This window comes from Lipotes vexillifer, unplaced genomic scaffold (genome assembly GCF_000442215.2).
Source record: "Lipotes vexillifer unplaced genomic scaffold, Lipotes_vexillifer_v1.1 scaffold691, whole genome shotgun sequence".
NCBI lineage: Eukaryota > Metazoa > Chordata > Mammalia > Artiodactyla > Lipotidae > Lipotes > Lipotes vexillifer.
In genome coordinates, this window is record NW_006788040.1 from 1,081,311 (window position 1) to 1,103,307 (window position 21,997).

The window sequence follows — 21,997 nt, forward strand, 5'->3', positions numbered from 1 at the left end:
CGGTACGCGGGCCTCTCACTGTTGTGGCCTCTCCCATTGCGGAGCGCAGGCTCAGCGGCTATGGCTCACGGGCCCAGCCACTCCGCATGTGGGATCCTCCCGGACCGGGCCACTAACCCGCGTCCCCTGCATTGGCAGGCGGACTCCCAACCACTGCGCCACCAGGGAAGCCCTATATATTCTTTTTCATATTCTTTTCCATTACTGTTTGTCACAGGATATTGAATATAGTTCACTGTGTTATACAGTAGGACCTTGTTGTTATGCCTTCCTAACTTCTTGAATGCAGGGACCATGTCCTAGAGTGTTCACTCTCTCATGCCGAGGGTCAACCAGCCAAGAGAGTCAGCATCCAGTGCTTTCACTTATCAGTTGATTGACAGCATTCCAGTGGGGCACTGAACACCCACGATAAAGGGAGAACCAGCCAGACGTGACCACGATGATTGAAAAAGTTAAGTGCTATGGGAAAGAGGAGTTAATTTAACCAGGTGGTCACTGGGGCCCCAGGAAAAGCTGGCCTGTTTGAGCAAGTGAAGTCTCTGGACCTCTGAGGCCATGGAATCCAATTCTGGCTAATTCCCACTGGGATGTGGTTTCACATGGCACTCATTTGGCCAGCGTCCCAGCTGAGAGCAAAGGCCGGGTCTCATGGGCTGCATGCCTTGCAGATCAAAGAATATACTCATCTGTCTTGAACGTGGCCTTCAGTTTGGAGCCAGCCAGCAAGACCCCAGCGTGTGTGAGCTCTGAAGAGTAAGAAGAGGCATCGGGGGCAGGGAGATGAATTTACATGGTGCATATTGGGACTCTTCTTGGGAGTCAGGTGTTCAGTGAGAAAGGGCTGACGCAGTCCAGTGGATCAGCTTCCTAAAATGCTTTCTAGCTGCTGAGCTTGGCACCAGTTTTTCCCTGCGGACCCCGGAGGTGGCAGCAGTGACTGGGGGTGGGGGAGGAAGTTGGCTACAGGGCCCTCTTTCTTGTATTTCCTTCTGCTTTTCTTGGCTGTGCTGGATCTCGGTGGGCTCGGAGGAGATCCAGATGTGATGGGTCTGGTTAAAATTCGTATTTTAACCAGGAACATGTTGGTGTTGCGAGGTGCCATCTGGGGGGGTTGAAAAATGCTGTAGCCCACCCAGCAGAAACGCGAACAGACCAAGGGTTTAAGAGAGAGGGGTTTTGTGGGGAGAGGCCAATTCAAGCTGAGGAGAGGCTGCAGGTGATAATACTCCGTATTTCTTGAAGGCTAGCAGCGTGGTCTTTGCCATCAGGAAAACCAAGGTTTGAAACCCAGCTTTGTTGTATGACCTTGGAAAGTTATTTAATATCCTGAAGCCTCCATTTGCCCATCCGTAAAATAGGAATAATGGTTTCTAATTAGTATGGGTGAGAAAGATTTAAGTGAGGTAATGAATACAAAGCGTGTAGCACATGCCTTTGCACATATTCAGCACTCCATAAAGTCATCAGAAATGAAATGTTACAAATATCACTCTGATTATATCCAAGGCACGTTGATGTGTTTTATGTCATTTGTAATCTTTTGTCACCTTTGACACAACTTGTTTTCCAAGTATTTCTATCTCTCACTCCCTCTTCCACTTCCTCTCTCTCCTCCAGCCCCTTGTGATCAAGGGGGCATTTTTGTGAAAAGACTGGCTGAAACTAATGTAGCCACAGGACCCAACAAAACTCACAAGCTAGTGTCAGGACTGAGGTTGTCTTGGCCCTTTTTAGCAAGATTACCAACAAGCTCTAAGGATAATTGCCAATTACCTGATTGTTTCAAAAATCAACAGTCAGAGCTGGAAGGACCCTTAGATTTTATCTAGTCTGGCTGCCCATTTGACACACAGAAGAGGAAACCCACCCAGTAATGATGGGGAGTAGTGGCCAAGACAGGACCACTCTCCGGGTCCCCCAACCCCTGGTTGCATCCAAGCTCTGTGCATCAAACCACAGCTGGGTCTTGGGAGCCAGGTGTCCTGAACCCTCATCCTCGATTGTTTTTGTCTTATCACCTTCTCACTTGACAGTCTACAAAGATGGTCAGTACCAGTCATTTGATAAAAGTGACCGTAAGCATAAAAGTCACAGCTCTCAAGCAGGGCCACAACTGAGCTGATCCTATGAGGTAGATGGAGTATCTCTACTACACAAGAGGCTTAATGGACTTGCTCAGGTTCACGCAGCTAGTAACTGTCAAAGGCAGGATTTGAACCCAGGTCTAATCCCAAAGCCTCAATGCTTCCCACCTCGGACCAGGAAACCTGCCTGGCACCTGAATGACCTGGATCTGTCCTCAGGTCAGATCTGGCCCCAGTGCCATCGTCGGCCTGGAATGTACGCTGGCTTGGTAATCAATGTTACACAACAGGAATATTTGTTGATGCCAGTTGCACACTGTTGCAGTCTAGATAGATTAAGCCACTGCCGGTGCTGGCTCCATGAAAGTAAAAGAGCCTTTCCAACAGCTATGGAAATAAATTTAAATGACAGTGCTGAAGGGACCTGAGGCTGTGGCTGAGTGAGTGTCTTTTTCTGCGGAAAATTGACAAGGACAGCTATCAGTCCTTTGTCCCCAGGACATAATTCCTCTCTATCTCAAGATCATCATCGGTAACATTCTGACTGCTCCAGCCCCCTGCTTGAGGGCACGATTACAGTGACAAGAGTATAAAAAACAATGATGTATACAGCAGCGGATACATACCAGGCACTCTGTGGGTAAGGGACCCACATGTGCATACATGTACGTATGCTTTCCATAATCAACCTCTTGAACGATGAAAACCCTATGAAATAGGGGACAATAGCCCCATTTTACAGCTGAGGAAACTGAGGCTCAGAGAGGTAGAGCCATTTGCCAGCTTGCAGTTGGCAGAACTGGGTCTCAAATAAGTAGATGCAGCTGTTTTCAGGCATGATTCTGCTAAACAGTAGCCTGGGCCAGCCCTTATTTAAAATTATTAGGTGGTTTTCCTTTCAAGACAAAAATAAATCACAAGGAGTCAGCAAGACATACAAGGCCCACCAGAGACTGGCCCCGACCTCCCTACCTCACCAGCTCTCTCTTTAATCACCCTCCACCTCTGTCCCCTGTTCTCTTTCATTCCTCCTTTGCGCTCACCTCAGCCAGGCCTTGGGTCTTCCCACACCCCTCTGTTCTAAACCTGCCTCACGATTCTGGATCCTCAAATCTTTGTATGGAGTTTCCCACAAGGTCACTTGTACATTACTTAGTTAAAAGGAAAAAAAAAAAAATCAAACTCCCCCAATCCCAGGATAATATAGCCCTGAGTCAGGGCACACAGCTTAGAGAAGAGACTGTGGGTTGGTTACAGCCCCACTCATCCTCTTAGTGGGATAGCCTTGTGCAGTGAGCAACCTGCCCAGCTGTACATGGTGGTCCTGCCCCACAGACTGGGTTAGGGGCCTGTCCTCTTAGCACACAAAGCTTTTCTCTTTCTAAGCGTTTATCACATCAAATATGATTATTTCTACTTTCTTATTCCCCCTCCCAGGGCATATGTAACTGGACTGTGAAATTCTTGTGCCCTTGGTTTCTGTACCTCTAATGCTTAGCTCAGGCTGGCCATGATCAACCCCAGTCTCCCTGGTTGGGAAAAGGAAGTAAAAAAAAGAAGGGAAGAAGGAAGGAATGAAAGGAGGCAGCCCCACATTGGTTGATTGGGCTGTACCAGCATCCTAGCAAGACTTGGGTACCACCTCAGGGGGGCCACCCTCAGAGTCTGCCAGTTGAGGACCTAAAGCCCCTGGCCCCAAGCTAACTGGTGTCCGTTCTCTTCCCAAGATGCGCCACTGGAGGGAGATGCTGGCCCTTCAGGTACTTACTTTCTGCCCTTGGAAGCCCTGGGGAGCAGCAGTCTGAGCCACGGGACCCCCAAAGAGAGAGTGACCCCGGCCCCTCTGAATCCAGCGCAGTCAGGGGACGAGCTTCACAAGCCAGAGTTGGAAGGGATGGTTCCCTCCGCACCTCAAGCCTCCGCGGCCGCATCCATGCTGCTTCCGCTTCCGGAGGAACCCGGCACCGGGCATGCCTTCCCCCCCACGAGGAAGCCGACTTCGCTCAAGCAGGTGAACTTGACCAGGAGGCAGCTGAGGCCGAAGGCCACCACCACAGCAGCCGTGCAGAGGGCGGCGTCCCAGCCAGCATCCTCGGACCTGGTCCTCCTCTCCTCTGCCACGGAGAAGCCCCGCCCACCTGGGGACCTGGACCCCGTGGCCTCCGCAGGGGAGGAGACCCACCCACTGTCGCTGTCATCGGAGGAGCCCCTCTGGCTGGAGCAGAAGGAAGGTGCAGTCCCCACGACGCCCGCGCCCCTACAGATCGCCCCCTTCACCTCGCAGCCGCTGGTGGCCCACACGCTCCCCCAGAGCCCCGACCCCGGGGCGCCCGCCGTGCCTGAGGAGGCCCACGAGGCTCCCCCGGGGGATGCCAGCCCCATGACCCTGATGGACAAATGTGAGAACGAGCTGACCGGGTCGGCCTCGGAGGAAAGCCAGGAGACCACGACGTCCACCATCATTACCACCACGGTCATCACCACCGAGCAGGCCCCAGGTGTGCAGCCCCCAACCCCTCCAGCCCTCCCAGAACTGCGATGAGGCACCTGCTGTGTGCAGGGCATGGGAGAGGGGGGCCGGGGAGGTCCACGCCCCACCATTGGTTACCATCTTTGGAGCCCTAGCTATGAGCTTGTCCCTGTGGCCCAGAATTAATATCCCTGTTTTAGAGATGAGATCCCTGAGACCGTAAGACATCGAGTACCCTGCCCAATGCCACACAGCTAAACAGCGGGATTCAAAACCTTTCATCTTGGAACAGAATCCTTTTGTCTGCCTAGAAGGCCCTAGCCTTTCAAGGTGCTTTTGCTTTTACCGTTACATGAACTTGATAAAATGCACGTCTGTGTTCCAGTCTTTCTTCTACCATTTTTTCCATCTTCAAACACAGAGGAGAGACATCAGCTGTCAATCATACATTGATTTTGGACAAATGCAATGTGGCCGCTCAGGAAAGAGTATGAGCTCCAGGTTTGACTCCTGCTTGCTGTGTGAGCTTGGCCCAGATGCGCACCCTCTCTGAGCTTTGCTTTACTTAATCTCTGAGATGAGAATGAAATGTCAGTCCCTTCGAGGATGAGTGGGGTCACCCCTGTAGACCGATGAGGTGCCTAGCAGCATGTAGTAAGTTATCATTCTGTGTCAGATGCTGCTATTTGATTATCATGTTGATTCTGGAGCTGAAGGAGAATGAACAGCAGTGGGAGGAGTGGGGACAGGAGAACACAGGTGTCCCCAGAGGCCCTGTTCCAGCCCGCAGCCCATCTGAGAGATGACATCTGAGCTGTTCTCCTTGTCCTAATGACAGTGCTTTTCTCCAGCTCTCTGCAGTGTGCGTTTCTCTGATCCTGAAGGGTACATCGACTCCAGTGATTACCCACCGCTGCCCCTCAACAGCTTCCTGGAGTGCACGTACAACGTGACAGTCTACACTGGCTATGGGGTGGAGCTCCAGGTAACCCCAGAAAGGTGCCCTGCAGTGGCTGCCTCTTCCAGCAGGAAGTCTCTGAAGGATTGTCTGAGTCGGGCTTGTTTTTATCATCCTAACCAGTTTGGTTCTGGCTTTGCCCTAATGGGGCAATTTAAGCTGGGCTTTGGTGGATGAATAGGAGTTCCTAACTCGGGGCACAGCTGAAATAGCTTGGCACACATGGAGGGAAGGGGATGTGTTGATAAATTGTGACTCATTACACCCAGAAGGAAAGTCCTCTGATATCCTGCTTATCAAACACACACATAGTCATGGAAGCCCCATGTGGCTCATTTGATTCATAAACTTTTGGCTGCAAACTAAGAATGGAAAAGCAGGGTAGCATAGTGCTCAAACATCTGGGTTTTAAGTTGCGGCTCTACCAGTTAATGCTATATGACTTTGGGTAAGGGACTCCAGCTCTCTGAGCCTCAGTTTCCCCATCAGTAAAACAGAGGAAAATGTTGCTGCTTTACAGAGTTTCAGGGAGGAATAAATATGACAGTGCACAGAGAGCATTCATCCAGAGCCTAAGGGAGAGAGAGCGGGCACTCAAATGCATGTTACCAATTATCCCCACCCGAGTTCCAGGCCATCCCCAACCGACCTCCCCATGTTTAGAAGCACTTTTTGGTACGAAGTAAGATGACATGCCAGGAAGTGGTGAACTGTCCAGTTCACTGTCCCACAGAAGAAAGGGTGGAAGTGAAGCCAGAAAGCCACCAGAAGATCTTAAGCAGAGTCAGTTGTATGACATAAGCAGAACTTTACTTTAGGAAGGTTTTCTGATTGTATAGGGAGGATGAAAGGTAAGCCTCTCGGCAGAACTTTTGTCCAGAGCTTAGCACAGCATGTGGCACATGGTAGGTACTTCGTAAATGTTCATGGAATTAACCTGGAGAAAAGTTGCAGTCCAGCTCATTCTGGCACTTGATGAACACTTTGCTCCACTTGAATAGACCCACTCTGTCTAATACTGTGCGGAGCTTTTTATCAGGCACAGTAGAATTCCTTCATTAGCACCTACTCGGTACCAGTCACAGCAATGGGGGACAGGGTGATGTGTAAAACTGATGCAGTGCCTGCCCTAAAGGAGTCTGTTGTTTTGTGATTGAGATAGACACACGTGGAAGACACTGGGATGCTTCTCCCAGTGGTCTGTAGTAGATGTTCAGAGTGGATGTTGTAGAATCACGGTGGAGAGACAGGCAAGCTCCTCGGCAGTTAGGGAAGGTTTCACGGAGAAGGGTAATTTTAGTGGGGCTTTGACGAATGAGTAGGCATTCATCAAAGAGAAAAGAGAGTAAGGTGTAAGGCCTGAAAGAGGAAAGGCTTGTCAGTAATGCCTGCCTTGCGTACACAAGAGGCAAGGGTCTGGGGTCCCAGGCCCCACTAAGAGAAGCAGAAATACTCATATTGGGAACTGGGGACTGACTAAGGTCCCCACCCCACCCCACCCCTCCATTTGTTCAGCATCCTTGTCTGCGAGTAAAGTATCTCCCTTCTTTCTCTCCCAAGCCTGGAAAGTGGACTTGGCAAACCAAGTACATGGAGCTTTGAGGAGCCTCTGCCATTGAAGCCACCATTGAGGAGGATGAGAAAGTGGGCCTGAGAAAGCCCTAGAGATGAGGGCCCCCAGGCCCTCACCAGTTTATGCAGAAGGGCAAGAATGTATTCAGTCAGTCCATAAAGATTATTGAGCACGTACTATGTGCCAGGCACGATTTTAGGCCCTGGGGACCCTGAGCAGCACGGAAAGTTTCCTGCCTCCCTGGAGCTTACCTTCTGGTGAAACGCCTTCTGTCTCCCTGGGGATGGGACCTCAGGCACAAGCTGATCAAACCCCTGTCCCCACCTGCCAGCTCCAGAAGACTCTGTCTCGGCTGCCAGCATCCGCAAGCCTCTTTCATGGGGCTCAGATAAGGGGGCTAACAGATGCCCTGTCTCAAACACGACTCAGATTCTGTCTACTCCTACCTGTCTCCAGGTGAAGAGTGTGAACCTGTCTGAGGGGGAGCTGCTTTCCATCCGTGGGGTGGACGGCCCCTCCCTGACCATTCTGGCCAACCACACCCTCCTGGTAGAGGGGCAGGTGATCCGAAGCCCCACCAACACCATCTCCGTCTACTTCCGGACCTTCCAGGACGATGGCCTTGGGACCTTCCAGCTGCACTACCAGGGTAAGATCAGGCTGAGGCTGTTGAGATGTAGCTTTTGTCTCCCTTTCTCTCTGGAGACAAGGATTCTCACCCTTTTTGTGCCAGGGACCGCCTCTGGCAGTTTGGTAACACTGTGAACCCCTTCTTAGATTTGTGTTTTTAAGAGCATAAAATAGATACAATTCAAAAGGAAGCCATTCATATTTAAGAGCAGTTGTCAAAATATTGTTTTCATCTATGATATCATAATCTATGTGCTGCTTTATTAACACATTAAGTAATATTTCCCAGTGGCTCTGATAATTACTGTAATTTCAAAGGAGCATAAGAAGTATGTCAAGATACTCATTTTGATATGAAAATATCTATGATTTCTCTTGGTGACAAAGTTACATGTTCTGTGACTATGTTACAGATTGTTGCCTACATTTGTGATTGAAGAAAATACCATTGTTAAGTGAAAGGTTAATGAAGAATGAGCAAGCCCCCTTTTCCCGCTCAAGTTCATGTCTCCTGAATCTGACACACAAATCCCATGAGAGTCCACGGGTTTCTGGGAAAGAGCCTCTGCTACTGGAGCCCTTCTCTCTTCTCTCTTCTCCACTGTTTCTTTCTTTCCTTTTTTGTCTGTTTCTAGTCTCCTCATTTTTGTTTTCTGTTCACCTTTCTCCTCTCTCCTCCTCCCTCTTTTCTTGCTTCCTTCGTGTCTTTCTTTCCTCCCCTCCCTTTCTTCATTCCCACCCCCATTCTCTCTTCCTTCTCTCTCTCATTTCAATGTCATCCCATTTTCCCCACCTCCTGGGCGTTTCCCGAGATCTCCGGTTACTTCCCTTACCAGGAGCTCCCCCTGGATACTGGCCAAGTATAAGATGGGGAAGGGGAGCCCCTAGCCACACCTTGGGAGGTCGAAAGCCGTCCACATTTACGTCACATTGACTAAATGTCTGGAAAAACAATTCATTAAAAAATTTCCCCTTGGATGTTTCTGAAACAGATGGGTGACTGTATACAGGAGTGTCCGTTTCCTCACACCTTCTCAATATGCAGACTACCGTCTGTTGTCTTTGTTAATTAAAAAATGGGAAAAAAAAAATAGCTCATTGAGCCATGAGCTTGAATTCAGTCCTCCTCATGGGAACTGGGAGTGCAGATATCCTAGGCTGCAGGAGAGGTCAGACCATAGTCCGGTGGTGGAGCTAGGACGGATTCAGCTCCCTCTTATGAAAATGAAACTCAGGGAGCTCGACGTGGTCACGTACACCCTTCTATACCACCCCATCCAGTGAGCTCTGTGCACCAGATATTGGGCCAAGGAGGCTCTTTGGCATTTCGCATGTAATCCTTACCGCCACCTGTGAAACAGGGACGATCCCAGAGAAGAGAGTGAAGTTCAGGGCACTGTGTCAGTTTCTCAAGGTCACACAGTTTCTGAGTGATGGAGTAAGAGAATGTAGACTCACGTCCATCGCCCTCGGAGCCCGAGCCCTTACCTTCCAGGACAGTTGTTTCCAAGCTTTCATATCTTGGGCATTTCCTGAAGAACTGGTTATTCTGACTCTGGTCCAAGAGGCTGCATTTTTATCAGACACCTAATCTGTTCGTGCAGGTGAGACTAACCTACCTGGGTGATCCTGTCCCTCCTGTGCTCAAGGAGAAGGCCGTTCTGTCTCCAGGGAGAGATGGAAACACATGTGTCACCCCAAACCCGCTGTCTCTGGTTAGGCAGGGTGGGGAGCTTTGAGCCTAGAAAAAAGTGCTCATCTGGCAGTCTCAGCACCACGTGATCAACTCGAGTCACAAAAATACCCTCCTCCAGCACTCCAGGGTCCTCAGGGGCCTCATCTTTTCTCCTCAGCAAAAATTGGCTCCCAGGATGTGGGTCATGTTCTTTGTCTCCCCCTCTGAGAGATGACTGTCTGCCCCTGCATTTCTTCCCAGCCTTCATGCTGAGCTGCAGTTTTCCCCGCCGGCCCGACTACGGGGATGTCATGGTGATGGACCTGCACTCAGGTGGGGTGGCCCACTTCCACTGCCACCTGGGTTACGAGCTCCAGGGTGCCAAGACGCTGACGTGCATCAATGCCTCCAAGCCCCACTGGAGCAGCCAGGAACCCATCTGCTCAGGTACATGCCAGCCTCAGCCAGACCAAACACGGATGGTCCACTTAAGAGGGGAGAGACCAGCCCCCAGGGTATTAAGGTTGACCTTAGGGAAGAGATTCCTCCAAATATAGATGGCTGCTGCCATTTAAAGGTTTTTTATGTGATAAAATTGACCATTAGTGGCATTTAGTACAGTCACAATGTTGTGCAACCATCACCACTATCTTTATCACCTCCAAAAGGACACCCTGGACCCAGTAGCAGTCACTCCCCATTTTTCCCTGTCCCCAGCCCCTGGCAACCACCAGTATGCTTTCTGTCTCTATAGATTTGCCTGTTCTGGACATTTCTCATACGTGGGATCGTACAATATGTAATCTTTTGTATCTGGCTTCTTTCACTTAGCATAGTGTTTTCAGGGTTCATCCATGTTGTAACGTCTGTCAGAACTTCATTCCTTTTTATGACTGAATAATATTCCATGATATGGATAGGCCACATTTCATCTGTTCATTCGCTGGTGGACATTTGAATTGTTTCCACTTTGGCGGTATTAGGAATAATGCTGCTATAAATGTCTGTATGCAAGTTTTTATGTTTTCATTTCTCTGGGGTACATACCCCAAAGTGGAATTGCTGAGTTATATGGTAATACCACGTTTAACTTTTGAAGGAACCGTCAAACTGTTTTCCACAACGGCTGCACCGTTTTACTTTCCTACCAGCCATGTATGAAAGTACCAGTTTCTCCACATCCTCACCAGCACTTATTTTCGATGTCTTCTTTTTATTATTATAGCCATATGATAATGTGGGTGTGAAGGTATCTTACTGTGATTTTGATTTGCATTTTCCTAATGGCTAATGACATTAGTATCTTTTCATATGCTTGTTGGCCATTTGTATATCTTCTAGGAGAAATGTCTATCCAAGTCCTTTGCCCATTTTAAAAATTTGGTTGTTTGTCTTTTTCTTGAGTTGTAGGAGTTCTTTATATATTCTGGATACTAGACCCTTACCAGATATATGATTTGAAAATATTTTCTCCCACTCTGCGGGTTGTCTTTTCACTTCTTGATAGTGTCCTTAATTTTGACAAAGTCTAATTTGTGTAATTTTTGTTTGTTGCTTGTGCCTTGGATATGACAGCTGCCATATTTTGAGCCCAGTCCATATGCCAGGGCTCTGATAAATCCTCACAGCAATCCTACATGGTGGGAACAGTATCCCCATTTTACAGATGAGGAAACTGAGGCTCATGGAGGTGAACTTTCTCCCTCAAAGTCACCAGATAGAAATTGAACTGAGTCCAGAACCCTTCTCTCCTGAGCTCTTTTCCTTACACCTTCACTGTTCAAAGTGCAGTCTGCAGACCAGTGAGTTTATTAGAAATACACAGTCCCAAGCCCCATACAAAACCAAGCAAATCAAAATCTACATTTAAAATGCTCCTTTTGTGGTTCATGTGCACATTATAGATTGAGAAGCATCTGTACCACACTCTGTCTGCCCCAGTGGCCATAACCTTGACCATCCTCAGTTACCAAGAGAGCAAATCTCTTATTAGATTCTCAAAAGTCCTGACCATGGCCAGGAAAGTGTAGGCTGCCCACATTAACTGAGTACCTACTCTGTGCCAGGCCATGAGTCATGTACAAGGAGAATACTGGGAATAAGAAAACATCACTCCTGCCCTCCAGGCATTCATATAGTCAGTAGAATTCAAGATGCAAATGAGAGCTGATGATAAATTCTCAGATTTAATTATTGCAGTATCGTTCCCCCCAAGGCCCTTCAGAATTTTTCTTTTCTTTTTTTTTTAACAAAGAAAAAAAATTCAAACCATAGGGCAGTTGGTCTCTATGCCTCCCTCACGTTAATTTTTATCTATGTATGAAATCAGAGAGGAATTAAGCCTCAATTTGTGCTAAGAAAGACGGATGGGGAGCCACGGCTGGCAAATTGAAACCAGTCATCAGTCGGCTTAATAAGGCAAGGAATGGGAGCAGAGAGGCCGCAAATGAGTGGCAGCTCGGGGAGGACAGGTGGCCAGCACCCCCCACCAGGGACAGTGTCCATCTCCTCGGCTCCTGAGCTATGGGGCAGTAATGCTGGCTACATTTTGAGCACCTACTCTGTGCCAGGGACAGCGCCAAGCCCTCTACATGCAGTGTTCCATTGACTTAACCACCACAGTCCCATAAAGAGGGTGGAATTATTATTAACATTTTACAGTGACCTAGAGGTTCAGAGATCTTCAGTGGCTCCCCAAAAAAAAAAAAAAAAAAAAAAAAAAAAAGCTCTGTGCCAGGGACAGCGCCAAGCCCTCTACATGCAGTGTTCCATTGACTTAACCACCACAGTCCCATAAAGAGGGTGGAATTATTATTAACATTTTACAGTGACCTAGAGGTTCAGAGATTTTCAGTGGCTCGTAAAAAAAAAAAAAAAAAAATTCCAAGAAAGTGTTGGAGACTGTAGCAAATCACTTTTACATTCCTGGTCTCAGTTGATCCTTGCATATAGCTCTTTGAAATAGATAAGCGGACCATGTTCTAGCTTCTTTTTTCCCACTTAAAATATAGTGAATATTGTCCTGTATTCTCAAGTTCTTTGAGAACATGGTTCTTCAAAACTATATGAATGACATGCATTTATTTCACCAAGCATCTGTACATGGACAGATGCTTGGTCCTTCTGTTTTTTGCTCTTAGAGGCAATCTGGCAGTGAACATCCTCATTCATACATTGTTGTGAAACTCTCTAAATCTTTTCTTAAGGTAAATTCCCAGAACCTTAATTACTAGGTCAAAGTGTTTGAACATATCTTCCAGATTTTTCATCAAGTTGCCCGCCTGAAAGGCCACAGCAGCTTGCATTCTAACCACTCCTGAATGAGAGTGACCATTTCCCATCACTGGAGATAGCTTTCCAGTTTATTGCTGCTTTTTATCTTGACCAATTAGGTGGATAAAGATAGAATATAGTTTAGATTTGCATTTCTTTTATTACCAGTGAGGCTGTATTTTTTTAGTGCTTACTAAGTAATAAAAGTATATTTCTTCTTTTGAGAACTGCCTATTTATGTCCTTCTTAATTACCATTTTGTAATTAGGAATCAGGGCACAGCCAGCGCATGGAAGAATGCTTAAATCACAGCCATTCATTCCCCACCATGGAACGCACATGGCAATGGTTCTAATCATGGAATTAGACCTCCTGTCAAACAGGATGAACCTGTCTCAGGAGGATGGGACTTTTCCCATGGTTTCTCTCTTCCCCAGCCTATTTCCTCCCATGAAGGGGTGGGGAATGGGGAAGGATGAAACCCTCACTTCCTCTCTCTCTCTGTCTCTCTCTGCAATCCTCTCACTGCCCACCCACCCCTACTCTCTGACCCCAGCCCCTTGTGGAGGGGCTGTACACAACGCCACCATTGGCCGCGTCCTGTCCCCAAGTCACTCTGGAAATACCAATGGGAGCCAGTTCTGTGTGTGGACAATTGAAGCTCCAGAGGGCCAGAAGCTGCATCTGCACTTTGAGAAGCTGTCACTGCATGAGAAGGACAGGTAAAACTCTGAGGGTCCCCAGCCAGCCTCACTCCTTCCCAGAGTGTTAGAACATGGCTTGGGATTTGGAGTCTTGAAAGGACTAAAATGCTGCCTCATGGACGTCAAGAAAGGAAGATCTGGGGAGGGTGGCAAGGATATTAGAGACCATCATCTTCGATCTCTTCCTTTTACACATAAGGAAACTAGGACATACAGAGGGGAAGGGACTTACCGTAGTCACACAACAGGGTAGGGAGAAAGACAAGAAGGGAATCCAGTTCCCTGACCTCGAACTGCCTCATCCCTTCTCCTGCGCATCCCTTTTTGCAATTGAACAAGGAGGGAGTGTTTACTGAGCATCAGCTCTGTGCCCAATCATGTATTAGGCTCCATGGAGAACAGGAGAGAAGTAGGAAACATTGGTTGGTTCCTGGCAGTTGAGATGGAAAAACCAGACTTATGTACAAGAAGGAACTAGAGAAGATACAAGACAGCATCTAACCAAGAGTATGTCTGTAGATGCTAAGTTATATGCACAGAATCCAGAATCTGAAAACTCTGAGAACTTCTTCTTCTAGAATATTCTGGAATGTTCTAGAAAATTAGGGTCTTAGCTGCTTAGACTTGCTGTCTTAGGTTGAGTTTCCTTGGAAACGGACAGAGTGACAAAGATGTGAGAGAAAGTGGTTTGTTTGGGAGCTGATCTTAGCACCAGGAAAATGAGCAGAGAAGGAAAGGGAGTAGATAACAGTATGTATTAGTAGGCAGGTGACTGCAGAGACAACTGGGTCTCTATCTACTGCGGGCCTCCAGGAAGCTGCATTGAGCAGGGCTCAGAGTGTTCCTATCGGAGGGTGAGGGAGCTGGGTATATATCCACCCCCACCATCCATGTTGGGGGAGGCGTGCTCCTGGACACACTGACTCCCCAACACTGCCTGCCACCCTTGGAGCTGGCTGATTCTCAAAGACTCTGGAAGCCAGCCGAAAATGGGTAAGGAATGAGTGCTATGGGGATGTGGGTAGGGCACCGACAGAGTGTCGGCACCTTAGAATTCTGGAATGTGTCCAATGTTGATCTTAGAATTATATAGTGTCCTGGCTTCTTTGAAGCTTCAAATCTAGACCATTAACCTCTAGGAAAGGATTCTGAGAGAAAATGCCGGGAAACTGAATAAGTTACCCAACTCTGGAGTCTACTTCCTTCCAAGTCGTCCAGCTTTATCCTGAACAACTCCATATCAATAAATCACTGCTTTAAAGTACAAGGTGTGGGGCTTCCCTGGTGGCACAGTGGCTAAGAATCCGCCTGCCAGTGCAGGGGACATGGGGTCGAGCCCTGGTCCGGGAAGATCCCACATGCCACAGAGCAACTAGGCACGTGCGCCCCAACTGCTGAGCCTGCGCTCTAGAGCCCGCGAGCCACAACTGCTGAGCCCACGCGCTGCAACTACTGAAGGCCGCACACCTAGAGACTGTGCTCTGCAACAAGAGAAGCCACCATAATGAGAAGCCCACTCACCACAACAAAGAGTAGCCCCCACTCGTCACATCTAGAGAAAGCCCACGCAGCAATGAAGACCCAACGCAGCCAAAAATAAATAAATAAATTTATTAAAAAGAGAAATTCTCTTCCACCTGGGAACTCTGGGAGCCAGTGTAGACACACACACTAACTTCCCCATTCCTAGCAGCGAGAGAGCAGAGATAATTGTCCCTCATCTCCCATCAGTTGGATGATGGCTGCTCTCAGAGTTTGTTAATTCCCTGACACACTGGCCTGTCACCTGTGCCAGTAGCTGGGGCGCTCCAGAGAAAGCCTGCAGGACAAGGAACACAAGTACAGAGAAATGGTAAGAGCCTTGGGCAGCAACTAAGCACGTGCGCCACAACTACTGAGCCTGCGCTCTAGAGCCCACGAGCCACAGCTACTGAAGCCCACACACCTAGAACCTGTGCTCCGCAACAAGAGAAGCCACTGCAATGAGAAGCCCACGCACCACAACGAAGAGTAGCCCCTGCTCACCCCAACTAGAGAAAGCCCCCCACGCAGCAACGAAGACCCTTAATTAATTAATTAATTAATTAATTAATTAATTTAAAAAAAGAAGAAATGGGACCTGATCTAAACCTTGGAAAGAGATTCGATCAGGGAACCCAAAATACAGTGAGTGGGTAGAGTAGCCCAAGCAGAGAGAATAGGAGTGGGGGGGTGGGCAAAGATGTAGAGGTAAACGGGGATCATCTTCTGAAGGGCTTTGGGTACTGGGCTGCTTCTGTAAGCTATAGATAGCCATGGAAGGATTTTGAGTAGAGGAGAGAAATGAAGAAAGATTTTAAAGATGGTTTACCCCCAAAATGAAGTCTTTCTAAACTCCAGTCCCTTAGTATGCAGCACAGAAGGTGGATTCTCTGGTCAAACGTGTTTGGGAGACAATATATATACACAGTCTCTGTCTTGGAAGGTGCTAATGCACATTAGCTGACAAAGGCACTGACAAGTCCTGCAAGGGAAAAAATCTTTAATTTTTATCTAACCTGGCATTTCCCAAACCCATTTGACCATAGACTAGGTATAGATTTTTATTACTGTTTTAGACATTACTGTTACTATTTTAGACATTCTAGAGAACATAAGTAGAAAATTGCTATTTTTGGAAGATTAATTGACTAGAGATTTTGAGATCCTGAGAGTTTGCTCTAGAGCAAAAGGCACTGGTTCTCTGAAAGAGGTGTCCTGGGGCATGGCCCCCAAGATGCAACAAAATCAGCCAGGATCAGAAGATTGTGAAGCGGCCTCTCCCCACTCTCGGAATGGCCCTGGGCCTCTACCTCAGCCCCCTCCTCATCCCAGCCACAGTGGACACATGGCACAATGAACAGACTGTGACTCTAACAAACATTTATGCATTTTGATGACATTAGAAATTCATGTGATAAACCCTTTTTATGGGTCACAGTAAAAAAAAAAAAAAAAACCAAAAAAACCCTCAAAGGATTAAAAATGCCTGTTTATGAGTCCAGAAAAATAAGTGATCCAATTTGTGTACTGGTTTCTTCCCCATTTTTGCGTAACTTTTAAAAAAATACCAAGGCTAGCAAAGAGCCAAGTGCCAAAGGTTGTATTTTTCTTTTTTAATAAGTTTATTTATTATTTATTTATTTATTTATTTATTTATTTATTTATTTATTTATTTATTTATGGCTGCATTGAGTCTTGCTGCGTGCAGGCTTTCTCCAGTTGCAGTGAGCGTGGGCTTTCTCTACTCTTCCTTGCGGTGCACAGGCTTCGCATTGTGGTGGCTTCTCTTGTTGTGGAGCATGGGCACTAGGCGCACGGGCTTCAGTAGTTGGGGCACATGGGCTTAGTTGCTCTGCGGCATGTGGGATCTTCCCGGACCAGGGCTCGAACCCATGTCCTTTGCATTGACAGGCGGATTCTTAGCCACTGTGCCACCAGGGAAGTCCCCAAAGGGTTTTAATAACAGTAAAAATGAATACCAATGTTTTATCTGATGCCTTTCATTTTTCAGGACACTTTATCCTGTTGTATCCTCACAGTCCCCCTGTAAGATAGATAGGAAAGACATTGTGCTCCCTCTTTTCATGGGTGTGGATACTGAGGCACGAGATGTGTTGAGACTTCTGTAAGCTCAGTGGGTAGGGAACTGGGGACTAAAAATTGGGACTCCTGACTGCAGGCACGGTGGTCTTAGGAGATAAAAATCAGTGACAGAGTGTAGTAGGGGTCCAATGCTTGGTCATTTGATTTGCATACCTACTCTGTCCTGTGCACTTTATGTCCATGGTCTCTAATCCCCACACTCTGGTGTAGGTGTGCTTGTACCCATTTTACAGATGAAACAGAGGCTCAGTGGGGTGCAGTGTTTTGGTCCAAAGTCACTCAGCTCAGAAGTTAAAGTCGGAACTCTGTCTGATTTTATATATATATATATATCTATATCTATATATATATATATATATATATATATATATCAGTGTTTCAGGAATGAGCCCAATCATCCCAGCTTCTCAATTAGTAATAATAATCAGTACCTATTAATTCGTCTGGTCATTACATCACACCCACCACTTTCCTTAAGAGCTCAGAATCTATCCATGAGTCTGGGACAAGCATTGTACAGAAAGGGAGACAAATTCGAATAGATGAAGCAGAGTGTCTGGGGGAGTATGGGGTGAAATCGGGATGTGAGTCTGGGATTGAGGCCCCGGAGGGGGTGGTCACAGTACACACCTCCCACTGCTGTGCATCAGCGGCCCGAGAAGACCTCATATTGGCTCTTGTCTCCTTCCCCACTGCCAGGATGATGGTCTACAGTGGGCCGACCAACAAGTCCACTCTTCTCTACGACTCCCTCCAAACCGAGAACGTCCCCTTTGAGGGCCTGCTGAGTGATGGCCACACCATCTGCATCGAATTCATGTCTGACCAGGGGCGGGTGGCCTCAGTCTTCAACATCCGGTTCGAGGGTGAGGGTCCCGGAGGCTGCCCCGTCTCCTGGGGTGGCATCGTGGGAGCAGGGGAAGCATGGCGGGACCGGGTCATGAGAGGTAGAAATCTGACCTGCAAAGGATGGGGGAGAAGCCGTAGCTAGAGTGACTCTTGGACTTCCAAAGGCCGCCTCTGCGGGGTTGGGAGAGCAGAGGTTCTTGTTCCCATTTTAGATATGAAAATAATGAGGCCCGAGAAGCCAAGTGAATGGCCTAAGGGCCCTGAGCAGGTCAGTGGGAACTGGAATGTGGGATCTGGTACCCGTTTCCCTTGGGGCTTCCCTGAACAGCAAGAGGGGCCCCTGCTTCTGAGACACAACCCTGTGAGCCACCCCTGACTCATTTGGGCGGGCTGCCCTCTTTTGTGTCCTGGCCCCAGCCTTTGAGAAAGGCCACTGCTATGAGCCCTACATTCAGAACGGGAACTTCACCACGTCTGACCCAACCTATAACGTCGGGACCATAGTGGAGTTTACCTGCGACCCCGGCCACTCCCTGGAGCAGGGCCCGGCCATCATTGAGTGCATCAACGTGCGGGACCCATACTGGAACGACACAGAGCCCCTGTGCCGAGGTGAGTGGGTCACAGCCCTCCTCCCAGGGCACCCCAGAGCCCTCCACCCCTTCAGATGAAAGGCCCAGCTTATATACCGACTTTAGGAGTAGAAACCTTTCTGGAGCTCACCCTCCTTTGGGTCAGGTTTGCTGCTGGTCCTTGAGAAAATCACAAAATGGATAAAATTGAAAAGTTGCCTCTTCCTCCAGGCACAAGACCCCATCATGCACAGCTTGGTGAGAAGATCGCTACATGGATTTCAGCTCCTACCTGTGCTATGCAGACATGTGCAGTGCACAATCCGCCCAACAGCACATGGCAGCCCTGCGTCTAATTAATGATAATGATAATAACAGTTGTTAATAGGGGTGCAAAAAACTGTGTTGCAGGCACTCTGTGCCTTATCTGATTTAATCCTCACTACAACCCTGTGAGGTGCATATTATTATTGATCCCGTGTACAGGTGAGGAAACAAGCTGTGACGTGACATGCTTCAGAACACACTGAGGGTAACTGGCAGAGGTGGGAATGGAACTCGGGTCTCTCTGTTCTCAGAGACCTGTGTGCCCTGAGCCCCTTTGGACAATGTCAGCTGTGTGGAATCCTCATCTACGGGGACTCCCAGTGCCCTGCGCTCCCCTATTTCTCCACGTTCAAGGCCACTGAGCCACCCTGAGCCTGGACCCATGTGGGGAATGTGGAGTAATGAACAGAGCCCTGGCTCCCGGCAGCCGCCACCTGGATGGTGGTTGGCATGAAATCACAGCCTGCCGTGGTGAGGGATTGATCCCTGTGTTAAATGTGCTGGTTTAACAGAGGAGAGTTTATTGGTGCTTTGGCCTCTGCCACACTGAGAATTTTCCAAAGCGGTAAACACAGAGTGAAATTTAAAGGGCCAGGTGCCAGGTGCGGCCACATCTCCGCTTCCAGTTCAGAGCCAGGGCGTTCCACAGTAACGTTAAGAATTACTAAACGCTTACCTTGTGCCAGGCGCTCTGCTGTGTTTGACATCCATGAGCTCACTTAAGCCTCAGAATAACCCAGTGAAGTCAGCACTGGTGTTTCTCCCTGCTCTACAGAGGGAGGCATCTGAGGCTCCAGGAACTTATTACATGCTTTGTCACAGAGCCTTTGGTGGCAGAGGCAAGACTCGAACCCAGGTCCATCTGCCTAGAATGTACCATCTCTAGTCACTATTCACGCTGCTCAAGGGGAGGGCTATTAAGGATGCACTTGAAACTTTGAACTCTGTCCTTCGTCCTGAAAGAACTACAGTCATCCTTCAGTATCCACAGGGGACGGGTTCCAGGGCACACACCCCGATGCCCCCAGTACCAAAATCCGTGGATGTTCAAGCCCCTTATATAAGAGGGGCACATCCTCTCATATACTTTAAATCATCTCTAGATTACTTATAATTCCTAATGCAGTGTAAATACTATGTAAATAGTTGTAAATACAATGTAAATTCTGTGGGAATGTCCTAAATGCAATGTTAATGCTATGTGAATAGTTGCCGGTGAGTGGCAAATTCAAGTTTTGCTTTTTGAAACTTTCTGGAATTTTTTTTCAAATATTTCTGATCCCCTGTCAGTTGAATGCATGGATGCAGAACCCACAGTACAATGTCCTTGCCCCACGTTTGCCAAATTTCAGCTAAAGGAGGCAGGTGGCCAGTCCTAATTTAATCATTCCGCACACACGTATGGACTGTCTGACTTCACAGACCACACTCTTAACTGTTACACCATATCTGCTTCCTTATGAATCATGTGTGTGTGTGTCTGTGTCTTTACAGCCATGTGTGGTGGGGAGCTCTCTGCCGTGGCCGGGGTGGTGCTGTCCCCAAACTGGCCAGAGCCCTACGTGGAAGGTGAAGATTGTGTCTGGAAGATCCACGTAGGGGAGGAGAAACGGATCTTCTTAGATATCCAATTGTGAGTGTTTATGATGGGTGGACCCCCCGGGCCAGCCAGTTGGGGAAGAAATTGCTCCTGCTTTATTGTTTCAACCAATATTAATTAAGCATCTACTGCGTGTCAGGGACTGTGCAAAACCTGGGGTCCCTATGGTGAGGAAGTGACAACATCATACACACCCAGAAGGCGTTCCTATCCTCAGGAAACTCAGTTGTCTAAGGAAACAGGCACTAAGTGAGGATTTGCAGTGATGTAGCTTTGCTAAGCGCTGTAAGGAAAGGTGCGTGATGCCATGAGATTCTATAACGGGGATTTGATATAAAGAGGAAGGTCAGAAAAGCCTTCCCTGAGGACCTGACGAAGCTCAGAGCTAAAGGATGAATTGGAGTGAATTCATCCAAGAAGGAACAGAGTATGCAGAGGCCCTGTGACAAGAGCAGGCACAGCATTTTCAGAGGACCGAATGGCTAGTATGGTCAGGAGGAGGAGGGAAATATAACATGTACACTCTGTACCAGAGTAGTTTATTTTCCTATCTGTCTCTCTCAACTAGACCAGAAGGCCCTTGCAGTCAGGACCTGGTAGGATTTATCTCTGTTTCAGGCTCCAACACAGAGCCTGACACATAGTAGATGCTCAGAAAATGATTGCTGAATGAAGAAATGGTGTCATGAATGGACTTACCTGGCTGTGTGGCTGTTTCCAGTATTCAGTGGGGGTACCTATTAGATGCTCCATCCAGAACTTTCCCTAACTCCCCAGGAATCAGGAGAAGGGGACAGAGACACACAGTGGTGGCTAGAAAAGCAGAAGAAAGGGCTGTCCAGAAGATCCAGACACGTGGCTGGGACAGTGGGGGGATGCCAAGTTTGGAAGAGCCTCTCTGGATGCAGCCTGGGGGTCAGCTCTCCCCTCAAGCCTGAAGTAGAAACCCACTTGTCTGGGAAGCATGACTTGGGTGCTGCTTGGCTTTGCAGAGGAGCCTGGCAAGAGGGAAATTATTTCCAAGATTTTGTGCCAGTACCATACTGTTTTGATTGCTGTAGCTTTGTAGTACAGTCTGAAGTCAGGAATTGTGATCCCTCTAGCTCCATTCTTCTTTCTTAAGATTGTTGTGGCTATTCGGGGTCTTTTGTGTTTCCACACAAATTTAAAAATTTTTTGTTCCAGTTCTATGAAAAATGCCATTGGTAATTTGATAGAGATTGCATTGAATATGTAATTGCATTGGGTAGTATAGTCATTTTAACGATATTGATTCTTCCAGTCCAAGAACACAGTATATCTTTCCATCTGTTTGTGTCATCTTCAGTTTCTTTCATCAGTGGCTTATAGTTTTCCTACTACAGATATTTTGCCTCCTTAGGTAGGTTGATTTCTAGGTATTTTATTCTTTTCGATGCAATGGTAAATGGGATTGTTTCTTTAATTTCTCTTCCTGATATTCTGTAGTTAGTGTATAGAAATGCAACAGATTTCTGCATACTAATTTCATATCCTGGAACTTTACTGAATTCATTGATGAGCTCTGGCAGTTTTCTGGTGGTAGGAAACCCCATTCTAAAGCTCCTTCCTCCAGGAAGCCTTCCATGGCTCCCCACTGCCCTCATGACAAATATAAATTTATGGTCCCAGTTGAT

At 47.7% G+C, this 21,997-nt stretch overlaps 1 protein-coding gene across 1 annotated transcript in view; it reads left to right on the top strand.

Annotated features, from left to right (window-relative positions):
* The window catches only part of SEZ6L (seizure related 6 homolog like), an 82,193-nt gene that overhangs the window by 4,006 nt on the left and 56,190 nt on the right, over positions 1-21,997 (top strand). The window contains exons 2-9 of the mRNA XM_007461211.1: positions 3,815-4,585; positions 5,409-5,542; positions 7,545-7,737; positions 9,655-9,840; positions 13,223-13,388; positions 17,694-17,860; positions 18,261-18,455; positions 20,237-20,375. Coding sequence (XP_007461273.1) covers positions 3,815-4,585; positions 5,409-5,542; positions 7,545-7,737; positions 9,655-9,840; positions 13,223-13,388; positions 17,694-17,860; positions 18,261-18,455; positions 20,237-20,375 — 1,951 coding nt within the window. The remainder of the gene's footprint in view (positions 1-3,814; positions 4,586-5,408; positions 5,543-7,544; positions 7,738-9,654; positions 9,841-13,222; positions 13,389-17,693; positions 17,861-18,260; positions 18,456-20,236; positions 20,376-21,997) is intronic.